The 20,636-nt window shown below is 64.1% G+C and overlaps 1 protein-coding gene across 6 annotated transcripts in view; it reads right to left on the bottom strand.

Annotated features, from left to right (window-relative positions):
* BAHCC1 (BAH domain and coiled-coil containing 1) overlaps nucleotides 1-20,636 on the bottom strand; it is a 61,945-nt gene that overhangs the window by 7,642 nt on the left and 33,667 nt on the right. For all 6 annotated transcript variants that reach the window (XR_002126166.1, XM_019661948.1, XM_019661949.1 and 3 more), the window contains 14 exons: nucleotides 17,210-17,332; nucleotides 12,696-14,453; nucleotides 12,292-12,400; nucleotides 11,748-11,956; nucleotides 11,412-11,570; nucleotides 11,001-11,179; nucleotides 10,498-10,831; nucleotides 8,742-9,554; nucleotides 5,171-5,370; nucleotides 4,936-5,072; nucleotides 4,275-4,403; nucleotides 2,023-2,140; nucleotides 1,022-1,295; nucleotides 81-263 (listed from right to left, as the gene is read on the bottom strand). Coding sequence is in view for 5 of the 6 variants with exons in the window: in XM_019661948.1 (XP_019517493.1) it covers nucleotides 81-263; nucleotides 1,022-1,295; nucleotides 2,023-2,140; nucleotides 4,275-4,403; nucleotides 4,936-5,072; nucleotides 5,171-5,370; nucleotides 8,742-9,554; nucleotides 10,498-10,831; nucleotides 11,001-11,179; nucleotides 11,412-11,570; nucleotides 11,748-11,956; nucleotides 12,292-12,400; nucleotides 12,696-14,453; nucleotides 17,210-17,332 (4,725 nt within the window). In the remaining variant the exon portion in view is untranslated. The remainder of the gene's footprint in view (nucleotides 1-80; nucleotides 264-1,021; nucleotides 1,296-2,022; nucleotides 2,141-4,274; nucleotides 4,404-4,935; nucleotides 5,073-5,170; nucleotides 5,371-8,741; nucleotides 9,555-10,497; nucleotides 10,832-11,000; nucleotides 11,180-11,411; nucleotides 11,571-11,747; nucleotides 11,957-12,291; nucleotides 12,401-12,695; nucleotides 14,454-17,209; nucleotides 17,333-20,636) is intronic.

Raw genomic sequence — 20,636 nt, 5'->3', positions numbered from 1 at the left:
GAGTGGGGACTGCTGCAGGGGGGTCCCGGTTTCCGGGGCCCCACGGCCAGGCTGCCCCAGCCTGCCCTCCCCGCTGTTACCTAGCAAGCCTTGCCGTTCCTTCTTCTTCTTGGCCTTCTGGTTGGCCTCCATCTTGACCACAGAGGAGGGCGAAGGCCCCAGCACGGCCAAGCTGGCCCCAGCATGCAGCGCCAGCCCAGGCTCCTTCGGGGGTACGTCTGTCCCCAAGAGACCCTCGCAGTTCTCGCTGTCATATCCACTGCCTGGAGAGGTGGGGGATCAGAAGACTAGGCATCATAGCAGCACCATTTTGGGGTCGGTTGGGGGAGCTGATCATTCATGTGTGTGGATATGTTGGGGGGCTGATTGGGGCCCCATCACTGTCATCCCTGGGCTGCTTTGGGGAGCAGGCACCTGGGCGAGGTGTCCAGGTGAGGATGTTGGGATGGGGATGGGTGACGCCTCTCTGACCTCCCTTTCTCTTTCTTGCAACCTGGGCAGAGGGGCACACACCTTGCAGGGTGGGGGACCCCCTCCCCAGGGCAGCGCCTTTTCCTTTCTGGTCCTCCTGCAGGGCTACCCTCTGTTTCCTCTTCCCCTTCCCCACCCTTTGTTTTCTCTCAAGCGAGACCTGGGCTGGGGAGAGTGGGGGCTGCGGGGAGGAAGTGTTTATTTTTCCAGGCGCCTGTTTCTGGATGTGTGTTTGCTGGGGGCCAGATAATCCCTCCAGGTCAGCCTGGCCGGACATGGCAGGAAGGGAGGCCGGAGGGCTATTTTTAGCCCCTCTTCCAGGATGCACTCAGCAGGCTCCTCTTTGCTCCTCTTGGCCCCCCACGTAGGGTTGGGGCACAGAGAGCCGCTGGGCTCTGCCCTGGGGAGGGGTTTCCTTCCCCACCCTGTGGCAGCCAGAGGTCCTCCCTGGTGGCTGGTGGCCATCAGAGCCCCTGCCCGCCGTCTCCCCCAGCCCCGAGTGACCGTGGCCCCAGAGGTCCTGGCTGTGGTGCTGAGACCCATGACTTGCCTGCCTCATGTGCCGTGGCCACTGCTGTCTGGGCTGGGAACTTGGGTGTCTCCCTGCCGCCGTCACCACCACCAGGTTGTGCGTGCCTGCCCGCCCCAGACACCTTGGTGCTCCTGGCTCGAGACAGCTTCTTTCGGACGCGCCCCCCTGGGAACGGGCTGAGGCCGGTGGGCAGCCCCTTGCTCTTAACCTTTGGCTTCAGCTGGGCCACCTTGTGGGCCACGGCGGACGCCAGCTCACCGTGGCTGCAGCTCTTCTTACAGCGAACCTTCTCCTGCGAACGGCAGGTGGCGGCTGCACTCACGGGGCCCCACCTGAGCCACAGCTCCCAGCCTCCCCTCCGCTCAGAAGGTGGCACTTTCCTGGGCCTTACTCCCTGAGGGGCTACGACGGTGTCTGGTCTGGGGGTACAGGGCCTGTGTCCCGCTCCAAGCCCCTCCCCCAGACTGCCTACCCTACTCAGGCTAGGGGGAGGGAGGCCAAGGGCCCAGGTGTGTGTGTGTGTGTCCTGAGCAGAGGGACCAGCAAAGTGACAGAATGCTCACAACCACCTGTCACTTGTCCCTCCCGGGACCCTGGAATAGGGGAGGGACAGGAGGTGCCCACTGCCTGAGAAGGAACAGGGTGCTGGCTTCTGAGGGGGAGCCACCTGAGGAAGGAGCCGCTGCTCTCACCTGCCTGCCCCTACACCAGTGTGCCCCTGCCACCGTGGCCGTGTGGGCTGTCACTCCGGGAAAGTCTTTCTGTAATCCCAAGACCCTGCATTCCTATCCCGGAATCTGCGGGAGTGAGCTGGGCATATCATGGATCATGACCAGCCCGAGTCACGCCTGCAGGTTCAAGGGCCACCTCTGCTGTGAGGGACCGGACCCGATGCTGGCCGGGCCTCGGTTTGCTCATCTGAGCACTGGGATCCCCGCTGGGTGTTGGCTTAGGGTGGGTCTATCGCCTGTCGCTGTCTGACATCACACAGAGCCGAGGTGAGGCTGCCAGGGACTCACCACAGAGCCAGGCTGCAGGCCCACGCAGACGCCCTTGTCCAGTCCACTCCGCTTGTTCACGGGTTCCTCAGCACCTCGCAGCTCGGAGCACAGCAGGCTCAGGCTGGGCCGCACTGCCCTGAGGGCACAGGGTTGAAGGTGGGCACCTGGGCCTTGCCCCGACAGTCCCCGTGGTGGCAGCCCTGTGGTGTAGCTGCGTCTGGGAGGCCGGCCCCGTGCCCCTGTGAGGGACCCACTTCCTTCCCGGCCAAGGTTCCCGGGGCACACAGAGCTGCTGGGAGGCCGGGGCTGAGCCTGTGTTGAGTCTCTGGGCACCCATATCCCAGCCGGGCAGCTCTGCCTGATGGCTGAGGGCAGCTCGGTGCTCAGGACCAGGGCTCTGTGGCCAGCTGAGCCACTGTGTGACCGGGGCCATGGCCTCAGTGTTCCCATCTGGAAAGTGAGGACCGTGACAATTGTGCCTCAGCAAGGCTGAGGGCTGTGGTGAGTGCACAGGCCAGCGGCTGCGAACAAGAGCACGGGGAGAGGCTCCTGAGAACGGGGTCCTCTCCCAACATCTCTGCCACTGTCATGAAGGATGGGGGGCAGTGGCCAGAGAAATTCATGCCCAGGTCATGCCTCCCAGCACCCAGGTACCCCCACTGCTGGGCTCAGACTCCTCAGAGCTTTGTCCTCTGTTTTTAATTCTGGGTCTCGAGGGAGAGGACCCTGCACCCCACTGCCCTTCTCCCAGATGGGGCCTGGGGAGCTGCTGAACCAAGCCTGTCTCCCTGGGCCCCACAGGTGTGAGGCTGGGAGCCTGGCAGCCGGTCCTTTGCCAGATGGGGGTTGGGGGCTGGGCCGCTCACCTGCCCCTCCCCACATGGTAGTAATTGAAACGAGTCACCGATGTGGGCTAAGAGTCCTGGCTGGGCCCTGGCCTTGTGTGGCCGCACCCAGCCTTCCACCTTCCTGCCCAGGGGGCAGGCTGGGCAGGAAGCCAGCCTGTCGCCATGCTTGGCCCCGGACCCCAGCCCTCCCACTTCTTGCCTGGGCCCAACTGCTGGCAGCCATGGCAGGGCAGGGCCCCACCGTGGGATGGAGAGCGGGCAGGAGGGAGCCCCGATTCTTGGGAAGGGAGGGCCCTGGACTTCATTTCCTTCCCTGTCCTGAGGCTGCTGCCCTCCAGCTAGGGCCTGGCTTCTCAGGTCAGGGGAAAACGTGGCCACAATGTAAACACCAGGACGGGGCTGCCAGGACTTGGGGATTGGCTCCAGGCAGGCTTGAGCACAGCAAGGGGCAGCCTTGCCAAGACTCCCCGATAGGGCCCCTGGCCAGACCCTAGCCTCAGCAGGCCCTGTCCTGGCCAGCAGCCCCCTCTAGCACTGGCTGGTTCTCAAAGGAAGGCCCCTGGAGCTCCCTGCTGGGTGACACCTGGGCAGGGTGGAGGGACAGCTCGGGGGGTGGGGGGGCCCAGCCATATGGCGCATACCCTCTACGCCTGCAGCCTTCGCGAACTCCCCCTCCCTGTAACCTTGTCTGCATTTGCTAATGTTTTGTGACATAAAGCCCTGAGATTAATTTTTTGCCTCTGTCTTAATTGAAGGAACCATTTAGTGCCGATTTAACTATTATTACCAAATCATCAGGATTGATGCAGTGTGCACACGCGTGCGCCAATCGTGTCTGGAGGAGCTGGGAGGATTTATGCAAATGGGCCTGCCGGGAGAGGCAGTTTGCAGCCGAGAAGGACAATTATACCAGGCCCGGGAGTGCGCCAACGACTGCGCCGGGCGGGTAATGGATAATAACATCGCCCGGCAGCCGTGAGCAGCACCGCAGCGTGACCAACGACTTTATACAGTGCAGATAAAGAGGCTTTTACGCAACGCTGCCTCACACTCGAGGGGGCCAGGCCGGCAGGGGCACTTGGTGGGGGCCACGCCATAACCAGGTGTTCTGCGTGGGCGTGGCCACGCTCCAGGCCCACAGCGGCTCCGAGAGGAAAGGAGCCCCGGGAGGGCTGAGAGCTGACAGCGGGAGAGGGAGGGGACTCTGCACAGGGCTGTCTGCTGGACGCGCACCGCATTGTGGCCCAGACTTCTGGGCGGGTCGTGCTGGGTCTACAGGAGTTGCTGCAAATGGGGTGCCAGCAGCCCAGGGAGCCAGAGAGCCCAGAGCCCACCGGCTGGACCTGGAGGGAGGGCACCTGGGCCAGCCCAGTCCCACTGTGTGCCCACCAGCCCGAGGCACCCCATGCACCCAGGACTCACTTGACTTTCTTGCTGTCTCCCCTGGGGAGCTGGCCCCCAGGACGCAGGGCAGGCAGCAGGCTGGCGTGTTTGCGCTTCCTCGGCCGGCCGGGCCCTCGCCTCGCGGGGCTCCGTGAGCTCTCTTCCCTCCTGGCAGCCGAAGGAGGGGTGGTCAGAGGCTCACACCCACCCTGGCTCCCTGACAGGACCTGGTGGGGGGGCAGCCCTCCCAAGACTTGGCCTGTGGAGCCTGGCCCTCAAATGGAGCACCGGCTGGGCCAGGGTCCCCGCTGCCCCCACCATCCCCAACTCCCAGTTCCAGCCTCCTGCGTACACTTGTCAGGGGAGGGCCCACCATCCCTGCCACAGCCGCCCTCAGAGACCCTCCGCTGCCACCCTGGCCCCCCGCCTGCTCTCTAGTACCACCACCCTCCCCATGCTGCCATTGCCCAGGACCCGTCTGTGCCCTGCACCAGCCTCAGCTGGGGGTCCTGCCACAAGGACCCCTCCCCCACCCCGCTTGGTTTCTCTGCTAGGCGAGCGCCTCTCAGATCCCAGGTCTAGCCCAGCTCAGACGGGCACACCCGGGCTGACCCCTTCCCACAAGGCGGTGGCCTCGGGCGGGGCTGTGACCGCTTCTCCCCGCAGCGCATCGCCAGCCCCCTGCCCGGCCCTGGCGTACTCGTGGTCGTGCCTGCGCTGCAGGCGGGCCAGTTCCCGCTGCTTCTCCTTGTAGCGCCTCTGCAGCTCCGCCAGCCGCACGCGCATCTCCACCTCCTGCGTGTCCAGCTGGTCGATGGCAGCCTTCAGTGGGCACACCTGATGGGTGGGGCATGGGGCCTGTGAGCCGGCCAGGGCCCCACAAGGGGGCACACTCACGGCATCGGGCAATGGCAGTGACCAGGGACCCCACTCACAGGCTTGGTCTTGGGGGTCCAGGTGTCCTTGCGTTGCAGGATCTGCATTCGGGGGGTGAGCGTGGGAACCCTGCAGGGGTTGGCAGCAGGGGGCTGGGCTGAGGAGGCAGGGTGGTCCAGGCCAGCGGCCTCCACCAGGGACCAGGCTGAGGCCAGAGTAGCCAGGCGCTGCAGGTTGAAGGCCAGCACGTCCTCCTCCTCTGTGGGGGAAGCGAGGGTCAGCGAGCACCCGTGGGCAGTGGGTACACACTGCCCCTCAGAGAGGCTCTCGATGTCAGCCCGCATCTCAGCATGGCTCAGAGTCTCCGAGGTTGCCTGCCTCCCGAGATGTAAGGACCAAGGACAAGACGGGGCACCCAGCACCTTCCTCAGAGGGGCAGGGGGAGAAGCCCTCGTGGCTGCTGTGGGCCAGGCCAGTTGGGCTGGCAGAAGCCATCAGGGCAGGACCCAGACCATTTAGGAAACGCACATGACTGTCACACTTAACAAACTGCCCATGTGTTTTCACCCACTTCTGGAAGCATGAAAACCCAGGCTGTCACAGCCCTAGTGGGGGGTGGGGGGAGATGGCCAAGTGCAGGGTCAGAGCCAAGCCAGTGTCCACTCAGGGGAGAGGCCTGGAGTGGCGACTCGGGCCCAGGTGCAACCAGCAGGAGGAGCTGGCAGCAGAGACGGGGTCGGGCACGCATGGGCAGGCTGACCACACGAGGAGCTACATAGCTGGGAAGGGCCCATGCGGTTAGATGGGTTGCCTGGGGCTGGAGGTGTCAGTGGGCAGTCGTGATTTCCAGAACATACAGCAGCGACACCCCAGTGGCAATGAGCACACCTAACCTCCCAAACCTGGCTTCCGACACCATCCTCCAAGGAGAGGAGCCAGGGTCCTGGGAGAGGTGGCCTATCCCAGGGACGGGGGGCTGGGAACACAGGAAGCGCTCAGAAAATGACGGGTCCACTGGCGCACACACACAGGCCAGCCAAGGGGCCAAATCTGAGATAATTCGATCATCAAATTAATGATGGTAACAGATTATAACGGATTGAAGAGAATAAGAATCCACGCGTCTCACTGATATAAATGAAGTGTTTGAAGAGGAAAAGGATACCACACTTTTTCAAAGTCCCTCCCCACGAGATGCTTATTAAGTCAGAGGGGGAAGAGGCTGGCCACCACCGTGATGGTGCCACAGGGCAATCCACCTTCAGTAATGGAACAAAGCTGGAAGCTCAAACCTCTGGACACCAGTTCTGGGCCAAGGCTGCTGGGTCCAAGGTGCCCTGGGAATAGGGAGAGGGGCTGAGGGGCTGCCCTTCCACAGCAGCTAGGACAGGGCTCTCTGCAGCCAAAAGTTCCACAGGGTCTCCTCTTCTTTTGGCATCACTGCCATGGCTAGGAAGCCCTTCTGTTCCTCCCCTCCTGTCTCAGTCCTCCCCGAGCCTCCACCACGCCTCAGGCTGAGCTTGCTGAGACCTGGTAGTTCCTTGGGCGAGCCTGGGGGAGGGTGTGTGTGGGGGGGTGTCTTCTTAGGGCTCCAAACAACACCCTGCATGAGTCTGTAGTCCCCAGGACTGTGGGGAGAGAGAGTAACTGCTACACCCAAGCCTGGGGGTGTCTCCCACCCATCCCTCGAAAGCCTCAGGGTTGGCTACTCAGGCAGGTTGCCAGCTCTGTAGACCAGGTGGCAGTGGAGGCTGGTGGTGGCTGGTGAGGGGCTAGGCATGCAGGGAGGGGAGATCAGGAGGGCAGCCTGCCCACTGAGATCCCTGGACTTGAGCCCTGGTGGGGGACAAGCCAAGGGTCCCTAGGCTGAGAGGAGGACGGGTGGGGATAGTGGGGGGACAGCGGGGGCTCTGGAGGCCCAGGTCAGTAAGCGTGAGGCCGGCCCCAGCCTGGGAGCAAACAGCCTGGGGCCACCTCACCTTTCTAAACCTGGCTACCTCTTCACCTCCACTTCCCAGGGCCCCCCACTGGCTTTCCACCCATTGCTCTGCCCAGCCTGGGGGGACTTCAGGGGCCCCCTCTGGGGAGGAGGGGGAGAGAGGCCCTGTTGTCCCTCTGGGGTCTTTGGGCCGCCCTCTACACTCATCTCCTGATTAATTTCAGGCAAAGCGGTCACTGCATTTGTAGGGAACAGCTGTGGAGCTGAGAGGCTGCACAGACTGGCCACTTAATGGCCAGAGGGAGTATAGGAGCCCCGGGAAAGGCAGAAGGGAAGGGCGGGCGCCTGGGGGTCCACCAGGGGAGAGAGGTGGAGAATCACTGGTGGCAGCTCGTTCGGTCCACACACCCCGGTGATTGCAGCGCCTGGCCTGAGTTGGCAGCTGCACCGCCCACACTGGGACACGTGGTCTCCACGTGAGCATTCACTGAAGGACCGGGCGCTGGGCCAGCAGGCATTCACACGCACAGACCGGGTGGCCACACACGGCGCCCAGCGTCTGCTCGGCACACCCTCACGCCAGCCAGTCACATGGTGGGTCCGCAGCATGAGCCCTGCCCAGGGCTCCCCACCGCACCCTCCAGGCCCAAGCCCCAGGCGAGGTCCTCCTGGGGGCCCAGCTGGGAGGCCGCCTGGCAGGCGCTCCCCGGCTCACACTCCTAAGCACAGCGGTGGCCTGTCCAGGGGACAGGAGAAGAGTGACAGAAGCCTGCAGGGGAATTAACTTTACAAGATCATTCACTTCATCTCCACGCAGCACAAAAGGTGCTGGTGGCTGGTTGGCGGGGGGCGGGGGGCGGGGGATGTGCGTAGAGATAGCGCTTTGGGGAACCGAGCCAGCAGTCAAGGAAACATCAACACAGCACAAGTCTGGCTGGGGGCTCCCCCCCAGGGGCTCCCTCTGGGGCGGGGACAGAGGCTTCTCAGGGAAGCACCTGGGCAACAGAGAGGGTCTTCTGAGTCCTCCTGGTGCACAGAGGACTAGAGCCGCTTAAGCAGGGACCTGACCCTCAGGTTCCATGTCTCACTGCAGGGCAGCTCCGGGCAGGTGCCGCTGCCACCCTAGTGAGACCATGGGGAACGTGGGGATCCTGAGGCCTGGAGACCCTCTGATTAGTCTCAGGCTACCTCCCTGGGCCTGGGAGGCGAGGGTGATGAGTTCTGAGCCGGACCCCATGCAGACCCAGGGCCAGGAGCCCAAGGTGGTAGAAGGTCAGGCTAGAAGTTGGAAGCCGACAGAGGCATCACAAGCTTTCTCTGCTTTCCTGGCTGCAAGGCCTCAGTCCAGCCACAAGCCCCCTCCCGGCCATGGGTCTAGGCATCTCCGTGTGTGAAATGGGGACAAGCTGAGCACCTCTCAGCACGTCACAAACATCCATAACAACGAGATGCTGCCTACAGGCCCCTCCGCTGACACCACCGTCAGGGCACAGATCTGGCCTGCTGCACCCATGGATCAAGGGGCAGCCAGACCTGGGGCTGATTAGGTGGGGGCACACCTGCCTCTGGTTTCCTGGGTGGAGGGGCAACTGCAGCGCCAACTGAGCAAGGCTGAAGACTGACCCTGAGCCCATGCCCGAGGGTGCAGCTCCCGGGGACCCAGAGCTACGGGGGCAGTCAGCAGTGCTCACCTGGCAGGGCTGGCTCACTCCTCCGTGGCTGGACGTCCAGGTCAGCCAGCTCGCTGAGCAGGGCAATGCCGTGAATCCCTGAGCTATGGGGCAGCGGGGCTGTGCTCGGCGGCCCAGGGACAGCGGGGGGCTGAGGGTCCAGCAGGCTGATGCCGGGCAGGTCCCCTAAGTCAATGGCGGCTGCCACCAGGGCGTCCAGGCCCGGCAGCACCTTGGGCAGGCGGCTGTTGCCGGGAGTTGACCCCCGGTCCTCTTCCTCCAGCTTGTCACCCTCCTGCAGGTCTGCCTCTCCAGGGGCCTGCCGCTCGCCCTGCATGGCCTCGTCCAAGGCACAGGGGCTCCCCGCCTGCTGCCCTAGGGCCTGGGGGCCGGCTGCCGCCAAGCGCCCTTGCGCCCCCTCGCCCCTCCCCTGCCCCGTGGTCCTTTCCTCTCGGGCCCCTCCCTGAGTCGAATTAGCCCGGCCAGTAGCCTCGGGGCCCCCTCCCTCGAGGAGGGCCCCATATCGCAGTTCTTGTAGCCCCTCCAGTGGGCTGGGGTCCACTGCCTTCCCCGGGGGCCCCCGCTCGGCAGGGTGGGGGGTGGCAGCAAGGTCCTGGGTGGTCTCCCTGGCCCCTGAGGGCAACCCAGGCTCCTCCAGGCTCTGGGGGCTTTGGGGGGATGGCTCCCCTGGCGGGAACGTCCTCACTGGCTCAGGCTGGGCCCTGGGGGTGGCAGTTTGCATAGTTTCGGGGTCCGAGAGGTCAGATGAGTGTGCGTTGGGGGGCAGGGAGAAGTCCGAGCTGGCGGTGGGGCACATGTGTCCAGGAGGCAGGTCTGCAAAAGAGGGGTGTCGTCAGGAGAGCAGCTGGAGCAAGAGTGGGCCCATCACAGATGGATGAGCGTGGCCTCAAACCCCTCAGACTCACACCTGGGAGGGAGAGCCCCTAGCTGCCCTCTGCCTATAGGACAGGTGAGGCAGTAATGGGGACTCGTGTTGAGGACAGGCGACAGGGGACCCCCCCTCCGGGGCCAGGACGCCTGTGAGCCCCTGGGTCCTTATTGTACCTCGGGGGTTCATGGGGGTCCCTGGAGGCCACCCTGGCATGCTATTGTGTGGCTAAGCAGAAAAAGGGGGGAGGTTTACAACAAGATAACTTGAATCAGGGCTTTCCCTGAACCAGAACCAGCCGGCAGCCTGTCAGAGGCATTACGCCCCATTAACTGCAATAAAAAAAAAAAACCAAAAAAAAAAAAAAAAAAACCTCTGTTGGCTCAGTATCCTTATTGTGGAACTGGGACGGGGTTTTATGTTCGTCACACGAGTTTCCAGTGTAAACTTTCAGCCTAATTCAGAGAGAAGCAAATAGCTGTGTGGGAGCTGGCAGGCAGCGGGCAGAAGGCGGGCTGCGGAGGCCGGGGCCTGGCCAGGACCCCACACTTGAGGCCGTCTCTCTCTGTCTCCGAGCCAAGCAGGTGGCATCTCTGGCCCCGACCGCCAAGGACGAGCTCCCTTGCCCAGCGTTAAGGCTGGGGACAGGTCCCATAGCTGCTGCCCCATGGTCCCACCACTGCTCCTGGAAGGCCATGGACTTTGTCATTCACAGGGCACCAGTGCTGGCTGGCTGGGCCTGACCCGTGTCCTGCCCCACCTGTCGGGCTGAGAAGGAGATGGCGGGGACCCCAAGCGCTTCTTGCACGGGTCACCCAGGAGGATTGTGAAGAGAAAGGAAGACAAGGAGCGGGGGACCTGGGTGGGGCAGGCACTGCCCACTCTCACCTGGGTCCAACGTGTTGAGGTTGGCTCCGGCCCGCCGGCCCTCCGCACTCTTGTCCTCGGCGCTGGGCGGCTGGGAGCCAGGCCCAGGGCTGCCGGTGGGGCAGATGGATAAAGTGCACGAGGCGCCAGGACGTGGAGGTGGCGGTGTGGGGCAGCTGGCAGGGGGCTTCGGGGTGGGAGAGTGGCAGCAGGGTAACATCTTGGCAGGGCCTGCAGTGGCGGGTGAGGGGGCGCCCTTGGCCATGGGGGTTAAGGCAAGTGGCTTGTGGGTGGACTTGAGGGCCTTTTCCTGGGCAGGCTCCTCCAGCTCCAGGGGCTGGTCCTCCGGCTTCCGCTGTTGGGGGAAAGGGGGGAGGTTCAGCCTAGCTCCGGCCCCCCGCTCAGGGCATTGGGGTTAGGGGAGGGGGGCATGTGCAGTGGGGACTCCTGGGCCAGGCAAAGCTGGAGCAGAGGGGGGAAGTGAGCGGTGCCCTGGGCCCACCTAGGTGTGCCAGGGGAAGTACCTGGAACTGGGCAGCCCGCTGCTGCGGGTGCTGTGGCTGCTGTAGGGCGTAGAGCTCCTGTTGGGGCAGGAACTGGGACCTCGAGTAGACAGGGAGCTGGCCAGGGTGCTGCATGTGGGAGGTGGGGCCCCGGCCCCCGTACATGGGGGGCCACAGCGAGGCCTGGTCCATGACATCAGCTGTGAGGCCAGAGCAGCCATCAGCCCCAGCAGGGATAGGGCGCTGGGCTGTGTCCCCAGCCACCCCAGCTGGCCCTCTCCACCCCTTGTCCAGGGCTCATCCAGCTCACAGCTGCCTCCATGGCCCCGGCCAGGTGCCTCCCTCACCGTCCCCAGCCCACGTGGGCCACCCCCTTCCTCAGACCCGCTTCCCACACCCCGCATGCATGCAGCCTGGCCTGCGTGCCCTCACCAAGCGCGTGGGGGGCGGTGTGGGGCGTGGGCTCTGAGGGCAGGATGACCAGCTGTGCAGGGGCGTCCTGGGACAGGGGGAAGACCGACGGCATGGAGCCGGGCACCGAGGCGGGGAAGCCGGGAGGCAGGTTCTGGTGCAGGGCGGGGTGCCCAATGCCTGGGACACAGGGCACAGCGGTCAGGCAGCACGGGCAGGCTGCCAGGCTCCTTGTTACTCTCAGGCCTCCCGCACCACGCTGAGGGCATCAGCCCAGGGCCAGCCTCGCCCACCACACCAAGCCAGGACACTGGCCCTACCCGTGCCCCCCACCCCAGCTGCCCTTGCAGCACTGACCATAGGAGTGTCCCCCCATCCACAAGGAGGGGCTGCGAGTGCGGGGCAGCCAGGGGGCGTGGGCAGGGTGAGGGTGGGGGGCTGGGTCCCCGCCCAGCTGGGCGCTCTGCAGGGAGGAGCCGCCGGTGATCATGAGGTGAGGAGCCAGGTCTCCGGGGCAGCCGCTGGACGGGTGGATCCGGGTGAATTCCATGAGGTCCTTGCTGTCCCTGCACATTACGGGGGTGGGCAGGGGGTTTTAGCACCGCTGACCCCCCTCCCTGTCCTCCACCCCACCCTGTGGCTGGCAACCTCAGGGGGAGTAGTGTGGGTCTGGAGGGGAACGCAGGCTCAGGCGGGCCTCGGCGTCGGAGGCCTCCATCCTAGCAGCGGCCCCGTCGGTGGAGGGAGTGTTAGCAGAGCTCCCCTCAACATGGACAGAAACCCCAGCAAGGCCTGGGGTGGCTGCACAGCCCTGCCCCCGGCGGGCCACCAAACCCGATGCCCTGGCCACTTTATCCTACACCCCGAGTGGGCAAGCCCTGAGGTGCGGCCTGGTTCTTACTGTAGCAACAGCTCTCTGCTGGCCAGCCCCAGGCGGTCCTCACACAGGCGGGCCCGCTCCTCTTCCGCCTCCAGGTTCAGTGCGTGGGTGGAACGGGGCCCACCGCCAGCTGCACGGGTTGGAAATGGCAGAAGGATGAGAGTTGGGGCAGCCGGGAGCCAGTGGTTACAGGGAGCAGTGACCCCCACTTCAAGCTGCGGGGCTGACAGGAACCAGAGGCAGCCTCCTGCCCCGTGGGCCTCCAAGATCTGCCGAGGGCAGGGGTGGGGAGCCTCAGGTTCGCAGGGGCAGGGTGGGGCCGCTCAGGACCGCAGGTGTGGGGAGGGGTCCCGGGACCTTGGGAGGGAGAACGTGGGCAGGTCAGCAGCAAACTCCAGGCCTCCATCCCAGGGATGAGGCCATACCTTTGAAGGCAGCGGCTGTGCGGCCCTGCCGCCCAGTGTTGGCGCCGTAGGCTGTCTCTGGCCGGCTCACTGTGTCCTTCTGCCGGGCCAAGGCCACCGCGATGCCCACAGGTGGCTGCCGCACCTCTCCATCGCCGTGCGGAGTGTCGTGTTCCCGGCTTCGCGCGCAGTCGGGCCTCTCTACTTCAACGGGGGCCTGGCCGGGGCCCTTGGAGCCTGGGAACTTCACATCCTGCTGGGCACAGCTGGCCTTGGGGCCACCCAGGCCCACAAAGGGTGCCTTCTGGCCGACAACCAGTGCCTGGTTACTGTACTTAAGCAGGTTTTTCATGGCTGAAACCTCGTCGGGTGGGGCAGGCAGGTCCTGGGGGAGGAGTGCAGCCTGCTGCAGGCTTCCGCCGAAGGGGTCCAGGTAGGTGCCGCCCTTACGCTCCTCGCTGATGGCCATGGTGGCACCCTGGCCCGACTGCACACTCCACGGGGGCAGCTGGGGCCCACCGTAGCCCAGAGATGCCAGCTCCACAGCCTTGCGCTTGGCCTCGGCCCCGCTGACCCCCGGCTCCACCTCAGGGGCCACCAAGTGCTGCTGGTGCCGGATCCGGGCTACCTTCTGGGCCCCGTGGGGACCTGTGGGGGCCTCCTTGCTGGCGCTCTTGTCTAAAGTGCAGCAGGCCTGAGTGACCTTCCCGCCCAGAGGGTCTGGGTGACTTGGGCGGACACAGTCCTGGGAGGGGGTGGGCAACTCGAAGTAGTTGCTTTTGTCCAGCCCAGCTGTGGGCAGCCCTGGGAAGGGGGCCTCCGGGCCTGCGCTGCGGAGATACTCCAGGCCCTTTAGTCGGGGGGTGAGGGCCGCCTCGAAGCCCCCAGGCCGCCGCTCACCCTTGCCCTCAGCCTTCAAGTGGGCATAGGAGACCCCGTAGGGCGCGGCATGGTCAGGGGCTAAGGCCCCATCCAGGTGTCGGTCTTTGCCCTCACCTGCCACGGCACAGGCCTCAGCCGCCTGGAAGGAGCGGCTGCTGTCTGCCAGGTGTCCCACGGAAGGCACGAAGGTGGGCCCGCTGGCCTTCAGGTCCCGGGGGACTTTGTCCTGCAGCGGGCAGAGCCCCTCGGGGCCGGCATGGAGCTGCAGGCAGGGGAAGGAGCCGGCGGCCGTGCTGAGGGGCGGGGGCGGGCCCGCGGGCAGGCCCGACGGCACCGTGTAGGACACCGCGTGGTGCAGCATCTGCCGCCGCTCCAGGCACTCGCTGAAGGCCTGCCCGGGCTCCGTGGGCCCCGCCACCTCCTTGGCACACCTTCCGGAGGCCACCACGCCCACGCCGGGCCGCACCAGCATGCCCCCCGCACAGCTGGCCAGCGCGGCCTTGCCCATCTCGCCGTTGAGCACCTTGGTGTTGAGGAGGCAGGAGGCGAGGTGCTTGGGGCGGCCCTCGCAGGGGCCCCTGGGCGCCGCGCCCTCCTTGCAGGGGCCGTCGGCCGGCAGGGGCAGCGCCAGCTTGTGCCGCTCCTTGCCGCCGTCTTCCTCCGCCGCCAGCCGCTCCTTGCCCTCGGCCGCCTTGCTGGCCCTCTCCTTGCCCAGCTCTTTGGCCATGAGGAAGCGGTCGAACTCCTTGGCGCCCTTCTGCAGGGTGCTGGCCTCACCCCGGTCACGGCTGCAGGAGCCGATGGGGTGGCCCGGGGCGGCCCGGGCCACGCTGGGGAAGTTGTGGTTGGTGGGCAGGAGCGTGGGCTGGGGCGGCAGGTTGCGCAGGTAGAAGTTATCTGCATGCGGGAGAGAACCAAGGTCAATGGGCAGCCCACGGGGGCTGCAGAGCTCATCCTCCTCCCACGCGTGGCTCTAGGTGCTTCCCCGCCGCCAGCCGGCAGCGACCCAGGGTTACTATCCGAAGAAGGCTTAAACTTATACAATACACATAACATGAAACCGACCAGTTTAGCCACGTGTAAGTGGGCAGTTCGGGGGCAGTAACCACACTCACATCATTGTGCAACCATCACCACCACCGTCTCCAGGACGTCTCCATCCTCCCAAAGCGAAGCTCTGTCCCCATTGAACTCACTCCCCCTTCCCCTCAGAAGGCTTTGACCTACGTCAACCCCCCTGCCTGGCCCAGTGCCCATGGGGATTAACAGAGGGAGGGTGGGAGCAGGCGCCAGTGTGCGCTGACCAGAGCCCTTGGGTGAGGTCTGGGGCAACGGGCATCACCCCCACCCTCGGCAATGCTGGGGGTGTAAACTGGCCCTATCTTTACAAATAGCCAGGAGAAGCCTAAAAGCTGAGGAGGCTTCTGGCTCACAGTCGATGGCTAAGTGGACAGCAGTGCATGTGGGCATGTGGCATGATGTGGCCACTACACGGTGTGCTGTGCCAGGATGCCAGGCCACATGGAGAGCCGTCTGACAGCCTACCACAGGTGGGACCGTGCCCTGTGCACAGCCAAGTGCCTGGCTCTTACTAGCCCTTGTAAGTGTCAAGACCCCCAGGAGGACGTGAGGCCCAGGGGAGACGCGTGTCTGAGGACACGGCTTGCCTACTCCTAGATACGCTGTGAGGCCCCCGGCCCCTCTGCACCGTAACCATGGAGAGCTCAGGCTGGGGGGCTAGGGCGATCGTTTAAAGAAGGGAGAAAGGGAAATGGTCCTGGGTGGCTGTCCCTACCCCTAGCCCACGTTCGGCTTCCAATGTCCCTGCAGCTCTGGGCCCACCCAGCCTGGTGGGTGGTGGGTGTACCCCTAGCTCCCTGTGCGTGGCCACGGCCTGCTGTGCAGCCCTCGACCTGGGATAAACCCTTCCTGCCCTGGCCATGCTGTCTATGTGGCCAGCATGGGGATACCCACTGCTCACCAAACTGGAACCTTGGGGGGCCACCCCCCTCTGCACTCAGCTGGGGGGGTGGACAGGCAGTGTGGATGGCCTTCAGAGACAGCAGACAAGGGGGGACCAAAGAAACATTTGGAGATTGTAAAGCTGTTCTCAGTCATGTAAATTTCTTGTCAATTTCCTGCTAATTAAAACAAGGGGGCAAAACCTAATTAGCTCGACTTCCAAAACCCAGAGTGTTCCTGGATGGGGCTCCCTGAAAGCCAGAGGCTGCCAGGCCCACTGCCCAGAGGGGCTCCTGTCTCCATTTCACCGGGTCTGGTTTCTGGGGCTGGGACCACCTGCTCGCCCCTGACAAATGCTGTCAAAATAGCTGCACAAGCTGGGGCTGACACAGGAGTTTGGGGGACCCAGCTTGCCAGTCTCCTACCCAGAGGAGCCTTGGTTTCCTGGGAGGGTCCAGCAACTATCCACCCCCTGGGTGGGGTAGGGAGCTTTCCTGGCCTGGTCCGCATCCATCCCAGCTGGCCAGCCCTAGGCTGGGCCAAGGCCAAGGCCTTCCACTGCCTTGCCAGGCCCAGGTGCCAGGACACCTCTGGGAAGGCCCCTGGCCCCTCTGCATGGAAGCTGAACTCACCCCTCCCTTCTGATCTGCTCCTGCACAGGTGCTCCCCCTCCCACAGCCGGGGTCATGAACAAGGGTTACCTAGGACTCCCTGACCCTCAAGCCCCTTCCAGACCCCCCTGAGACCCCATGTCCTAGAGCAAGTCCTTATTACTTGTCATCTTATCTAAAACATGGAAGCTAGGGTATCCCTGCCCATCTTCCTGGGCTCCACTCCAGGGAGAGCTTTCTATAACGCAGAGGAGACATCACTCCACCCCAAAAAAGTCCCCAAGACAGGGCACCGAGTCCTCTGGACACTCCCCACACCTGTCCCATCTCTAGGCAGCCACGTCTCCTGCAGGCTCCTTGAGGGGGTCCATGCCCTCAAGGCGTTTGCATGTGTGTACACACGCGTGCCCTCTCCATGGCCCCACCAGCCCTGACTTCTCGTCAGCAAAGCCCTGATGACAGTGTCTCCTCTCCAGGGACACCTCCTGGAAGTCCCCTCCTGACAACGTGGTGAGAACCCCTCCTCTGTTTGCTGGGGCACATCGTTGCCCCAACGTACACAGATACAAACACACCCTTGCAGCCTGTGTGACCTCAGACCCTGGTGTGAGGTGGGGGTCTGGCCTTGTGCTGTCCCAGTGAGGCAGGAAGTGCGGTGTCTGGGGCCTCCCCCACCTCCACCTGATGGCATCCTCCCCGAGCTGCCCCTGGCACCCCTGAGCTGCCGGGGCTTGGTGCAGGGCGAGGCCAGGTGCCCAGGGAGCTGAGCGCCAGCCCCTTGGGCCATGGTTATTTGAGAGCCTCCACCTGAGCCCCGAGAGATGCAGACATGGCTGTGTCTCAGAATGCTTGCCTGACCCCACAGAACCTGCTGCTTGGCCATGGTCCTGGGACCCAGAGTTTAAATCCTCCAGGGGCCTGAGAAGCAGGCCCACCTTCCTCCAGCCCCTACCCACCACGGCCCAGGCCCACTGGGGAGGGTTCACCAGGCTGGCCACCTTTACCTGGTGCCCCAGAAACCCCGGTCCTGCTCCGCCCCATCCCTCCAGGATGCCGTCCGGGCCCCACACCAGCACTTGCCTTTTTGGGTTCCATAGAAACGGTGTTGCCCATAGAGAACGTTGCTGTTTCCATGGTGATCCAAGTGGCTCATGGGTAGGAAGGTAGATGCCAGACTCCCCGAAAATCTGGGGTACCCTGGAGCTAGAGAAGCAAGGAGACAGGCTGCAGAGGTGCCTCCAGGCCCCTGGCCCACACCTACCCTGACCCCACAGAGGCGAGAAGCCGTGGGCGGCCCAGGAGCGACGCCCTGTGGAGCCCGCTAGCGTCCCGCCCGTGGGAAATCAACCCATCAATACATCATATTAACTCTGACTCGTCTAATACCATCCCTCCGTGCAGCACAAACTGAATTGCTGACGGGCTCGGAGCGAGGGGAGATGGCACAGGGCGCCTCCATGTCTCTCCCAGCAGCACTTCGCGGCGTGGGAGCTCCAGGCAGTGCAACGGAAGGGGCTCTGAAGAGGTTTCTTGAGGACAGAGACACGGTGGACACACAGGGTGCACTGGGCCCTCGCAGTACGGCTAAGCTCCTGGCAGAGGAGCCAGGGGCCAGACACTGCCTCTGTCTGCACCACGCAACAGGCCCCAGGCAGACGGCCCTGGGGTCGGGCGGCCCACACCTGGGGCTGGCGCAGGCCAGCTGTGGCAGGCTTCCACCGTGCTGGGGGCCGCAGGCACTGGGCTCTCCACCAGCTGGGCCTTCTCTGTGCTGAGTCTGCAAAGGGAGCTGGTCCCCAGCAGTGGCGGCATCGTCCCCAGAAGAGTTCCCTGAGTTGGTCCCCAGCCCCGAGGCCCTCCCTGGCGCCTCCAAGTCATGCCAGCAGGCCCCTCTCTCTCGCTGAGGGGTCTAGACCGGCTGCCCGGCCCAGCCCTGCCCAGCACAGGAACGCCAGCCACATCCTGCCACTGGCCCCACCCACTGGCCTTGGACCTTGGGGGGCTCTGGTCACCTGGGACACACACCCTACCCCCCAGAAGGGATGAGGACAGAGAACTAATCATCAGTCTGGGAGGCCCATCCAGGCACTGGCACCCAGCCAGACTCGGGGGCGCGGTGGCCTATCTGCTGGTGCCCGGAGCCACCGGTCAGCCACCTGGCATGTGGCTCTTCGCTGCCGGTCCTTCCCCACCCAGAGCTGGGGTGGCGGGGTCGCCCGCTGGGCTGGGGTAGGCGGGATGCTGTCTTACTCCCTAACTCATGCTTTGAGTTAATGCTCTGAACATTTCCCCATAGAAGGCGAGCCCCAGAGGAGTTTCTTTTGGGGACCCCATGACTGTCCCAAGAGCTACTGACTATGGGGAACGGCTTCCCATGCAATTCTGGGCCACCTTTGCTGTGACGAGGGAGCAGGAATCCAGGGTTTCCACAGGGACAGGGAAAGGGCAGGCTGGGTCCCAGGACAAGCGTCCCCCGGAGGGGAGGGCAGGCTGCTCCCAGCGGGAGTGGTTGAGCACCTGTCATAGCTGTGCCTTGAGGAAAGGGAGACGTGAGCCCCACGCCTGGGTAACAGGGACACCAGCACCCCTCTTAGTGAGTCACAACAAAGGCACTGACAAGTCCCGAAGCAGAGAGCTCCGTTCGCCTTGTTCATTAACTGTTTCCCAAATTCCTTGTAAGACAGAACTCCTCTGCTGTTTCAGTGGAACCCCTTGTGACAACTTACGGCTGAGTACTTCCTGGAACACACTCTGAGAAACACCTTTCCAGGAGGGACAGACCCAGAACCAGTGCCGATCCTAGGCCTACACAGCCTCAGGGGGCCTGGGCATTGCCAGTGACTCGAGGCTGAGGGGAGCAGGCTGGTGAGCCTGCTGGGACTATGGGACCCAGCTCAGAGAAAAGCAGGGACAAGGTGCCGGCCTAGTGGCTCAGTGGGTTGGGGGTGCGGGCTCTGAGCAACAGTGTTGCTGGTTCGATTCCCACATGGGCCAGTGAGCTGCACCCGAGCTGAGCTGCTGCTGAGCTGACAACAGGTGGCAGGATGGCTCAGCTGGTGAGAGCATGTGCTCCTAACAACAAGGTTGCCGGTTCGACTCCCGCATGGGATGGTGGGCTACGCCCACTCGCAACTAGGATTGAACACGGGCACCTTGAGCTGAGCAGCCCTGAACTGCCGATTGGTGGCTGGATGGCTCAGTGGTTAGAACGTGCGCGCTTGGCAAGGAGGTTTCCGGTTCGATTCGCGCATGGGATGGTGGGCTGTACCCACCTGGAACTAAAATTGAACACGGCACCTTGAGCTGAGTGGCCACAAGCTGCCAACGGGCGGCTGGATGGCGACTGGACGTGGAGCTGAGCTAGCTGCGCCCTCCACAGCTAAGACTGAAGGACAACAACTTGGCTGTTCCCCTCCCCCGATTCCCCAATGAAGTCTTGAAAAAACAAAGAAAAAGCAGTTACAAGGAGCTGTGGGGCAGAGCTCAGAGTGGGAAACGGTCAGGTATCAAATGGGGGCACTCCAGGATCCCCCAGTCCAAACAGGGCACCCTGCACCCTGATCCCCATGGGCCCCTTGGCAGTGGCCGGCTACCATTCAGCCCCTGACGCTGCAGTTTGACGTCCTCAGGCCCAGTGGGTGTGAGGTGGAGCTGTGGAACGCTGGCACCCCCAAGAGATGCCCCATGCAGAGTGCATCCTGGGAATGCGCTGGAGGGAAGCTACGCACAGCAGCCCAAGGAGGCTCGCGGAGCATGTGTGTTGTGAAGGCTCCGAAAGGTCCCGAGCGGTCTCGGGCTCAGGGCTCCCGTCCCCAGGGCTGCCTGAGGACTGGGGCAGGCAGGCGCCCCGTGCTGCCCTGGCCCTTCCCATCCCAGGCAGCCCTGCTCCTGCCAGGGCGCGGGCTGAGTACGGAGAGCCTGGCCAACTGGCCTGGTTTGTGTGTGGGGACACATCTGGAGCAGATGTTTCCTAGATTACACTCAGCTCCTGGAAGTCTTGACAAAAGCGCCGGGGTGGGAGCAGCCGGGGCAGCGGGGCAGCGGCCTGCGTGTGCTGTGTGAGGGAGTGGTTAAACCATGCAGCTGTCCCCCTTTAATTGGCTGCTGTTAAATCTTTTATGGGGCCTCGTTTTGGTAAACAGAAGTCTGTAAATTCCTCCTTCCCAGACTCGTTTCCCAGGCGCGGACCCCCCTGTGACCCCTCGGGAGGTCCCTGCCTCCCACTCACCAGCCCTCTGGGGGGAGAAGGGAAGGCGTTCAGCTGGCCCAGGGGCGGCTCCTTCCTGCCAGGGCCCCTTGGGGGCAGTGTGAGGGGCCCTGGGCCTGACTGGATGTCTTCTTGAGGACGCCTGCCCCCCTACACGGCTGAGGGCAAGGGTCCCGCATGGCCTCCACATCTGACCCTGAGCTGGGGATGGGCTAGAAATCCACCAAGGGTGTCCTCCACCTCCAGCCTGCAGAGGCGCCACCCTCTGCGACCCCAGAAGGGGAGTTAGGGCTGTGGGAC

This window comes from Hipposideros armiger, unplaced genomic scaffold (assembly GCF_001890085.2).
Source record: "Hipposideros armiger isolate ML-2016 unplaced genomic scaffold, ASM189008v1 scaffold_362, whole genome shotgun sequence".
Taxonomy (NCBI): Eukaryota; Metazoa; Chordata; class Mammalia; order Chiroptera; family Hipposideridae; genus Hipposideros; species Hipposideros armiger.
Note: the sequence above shows the minus strand (reverse complement) of the source record. Positions and strands in the feature narration are given on the sequence as shown.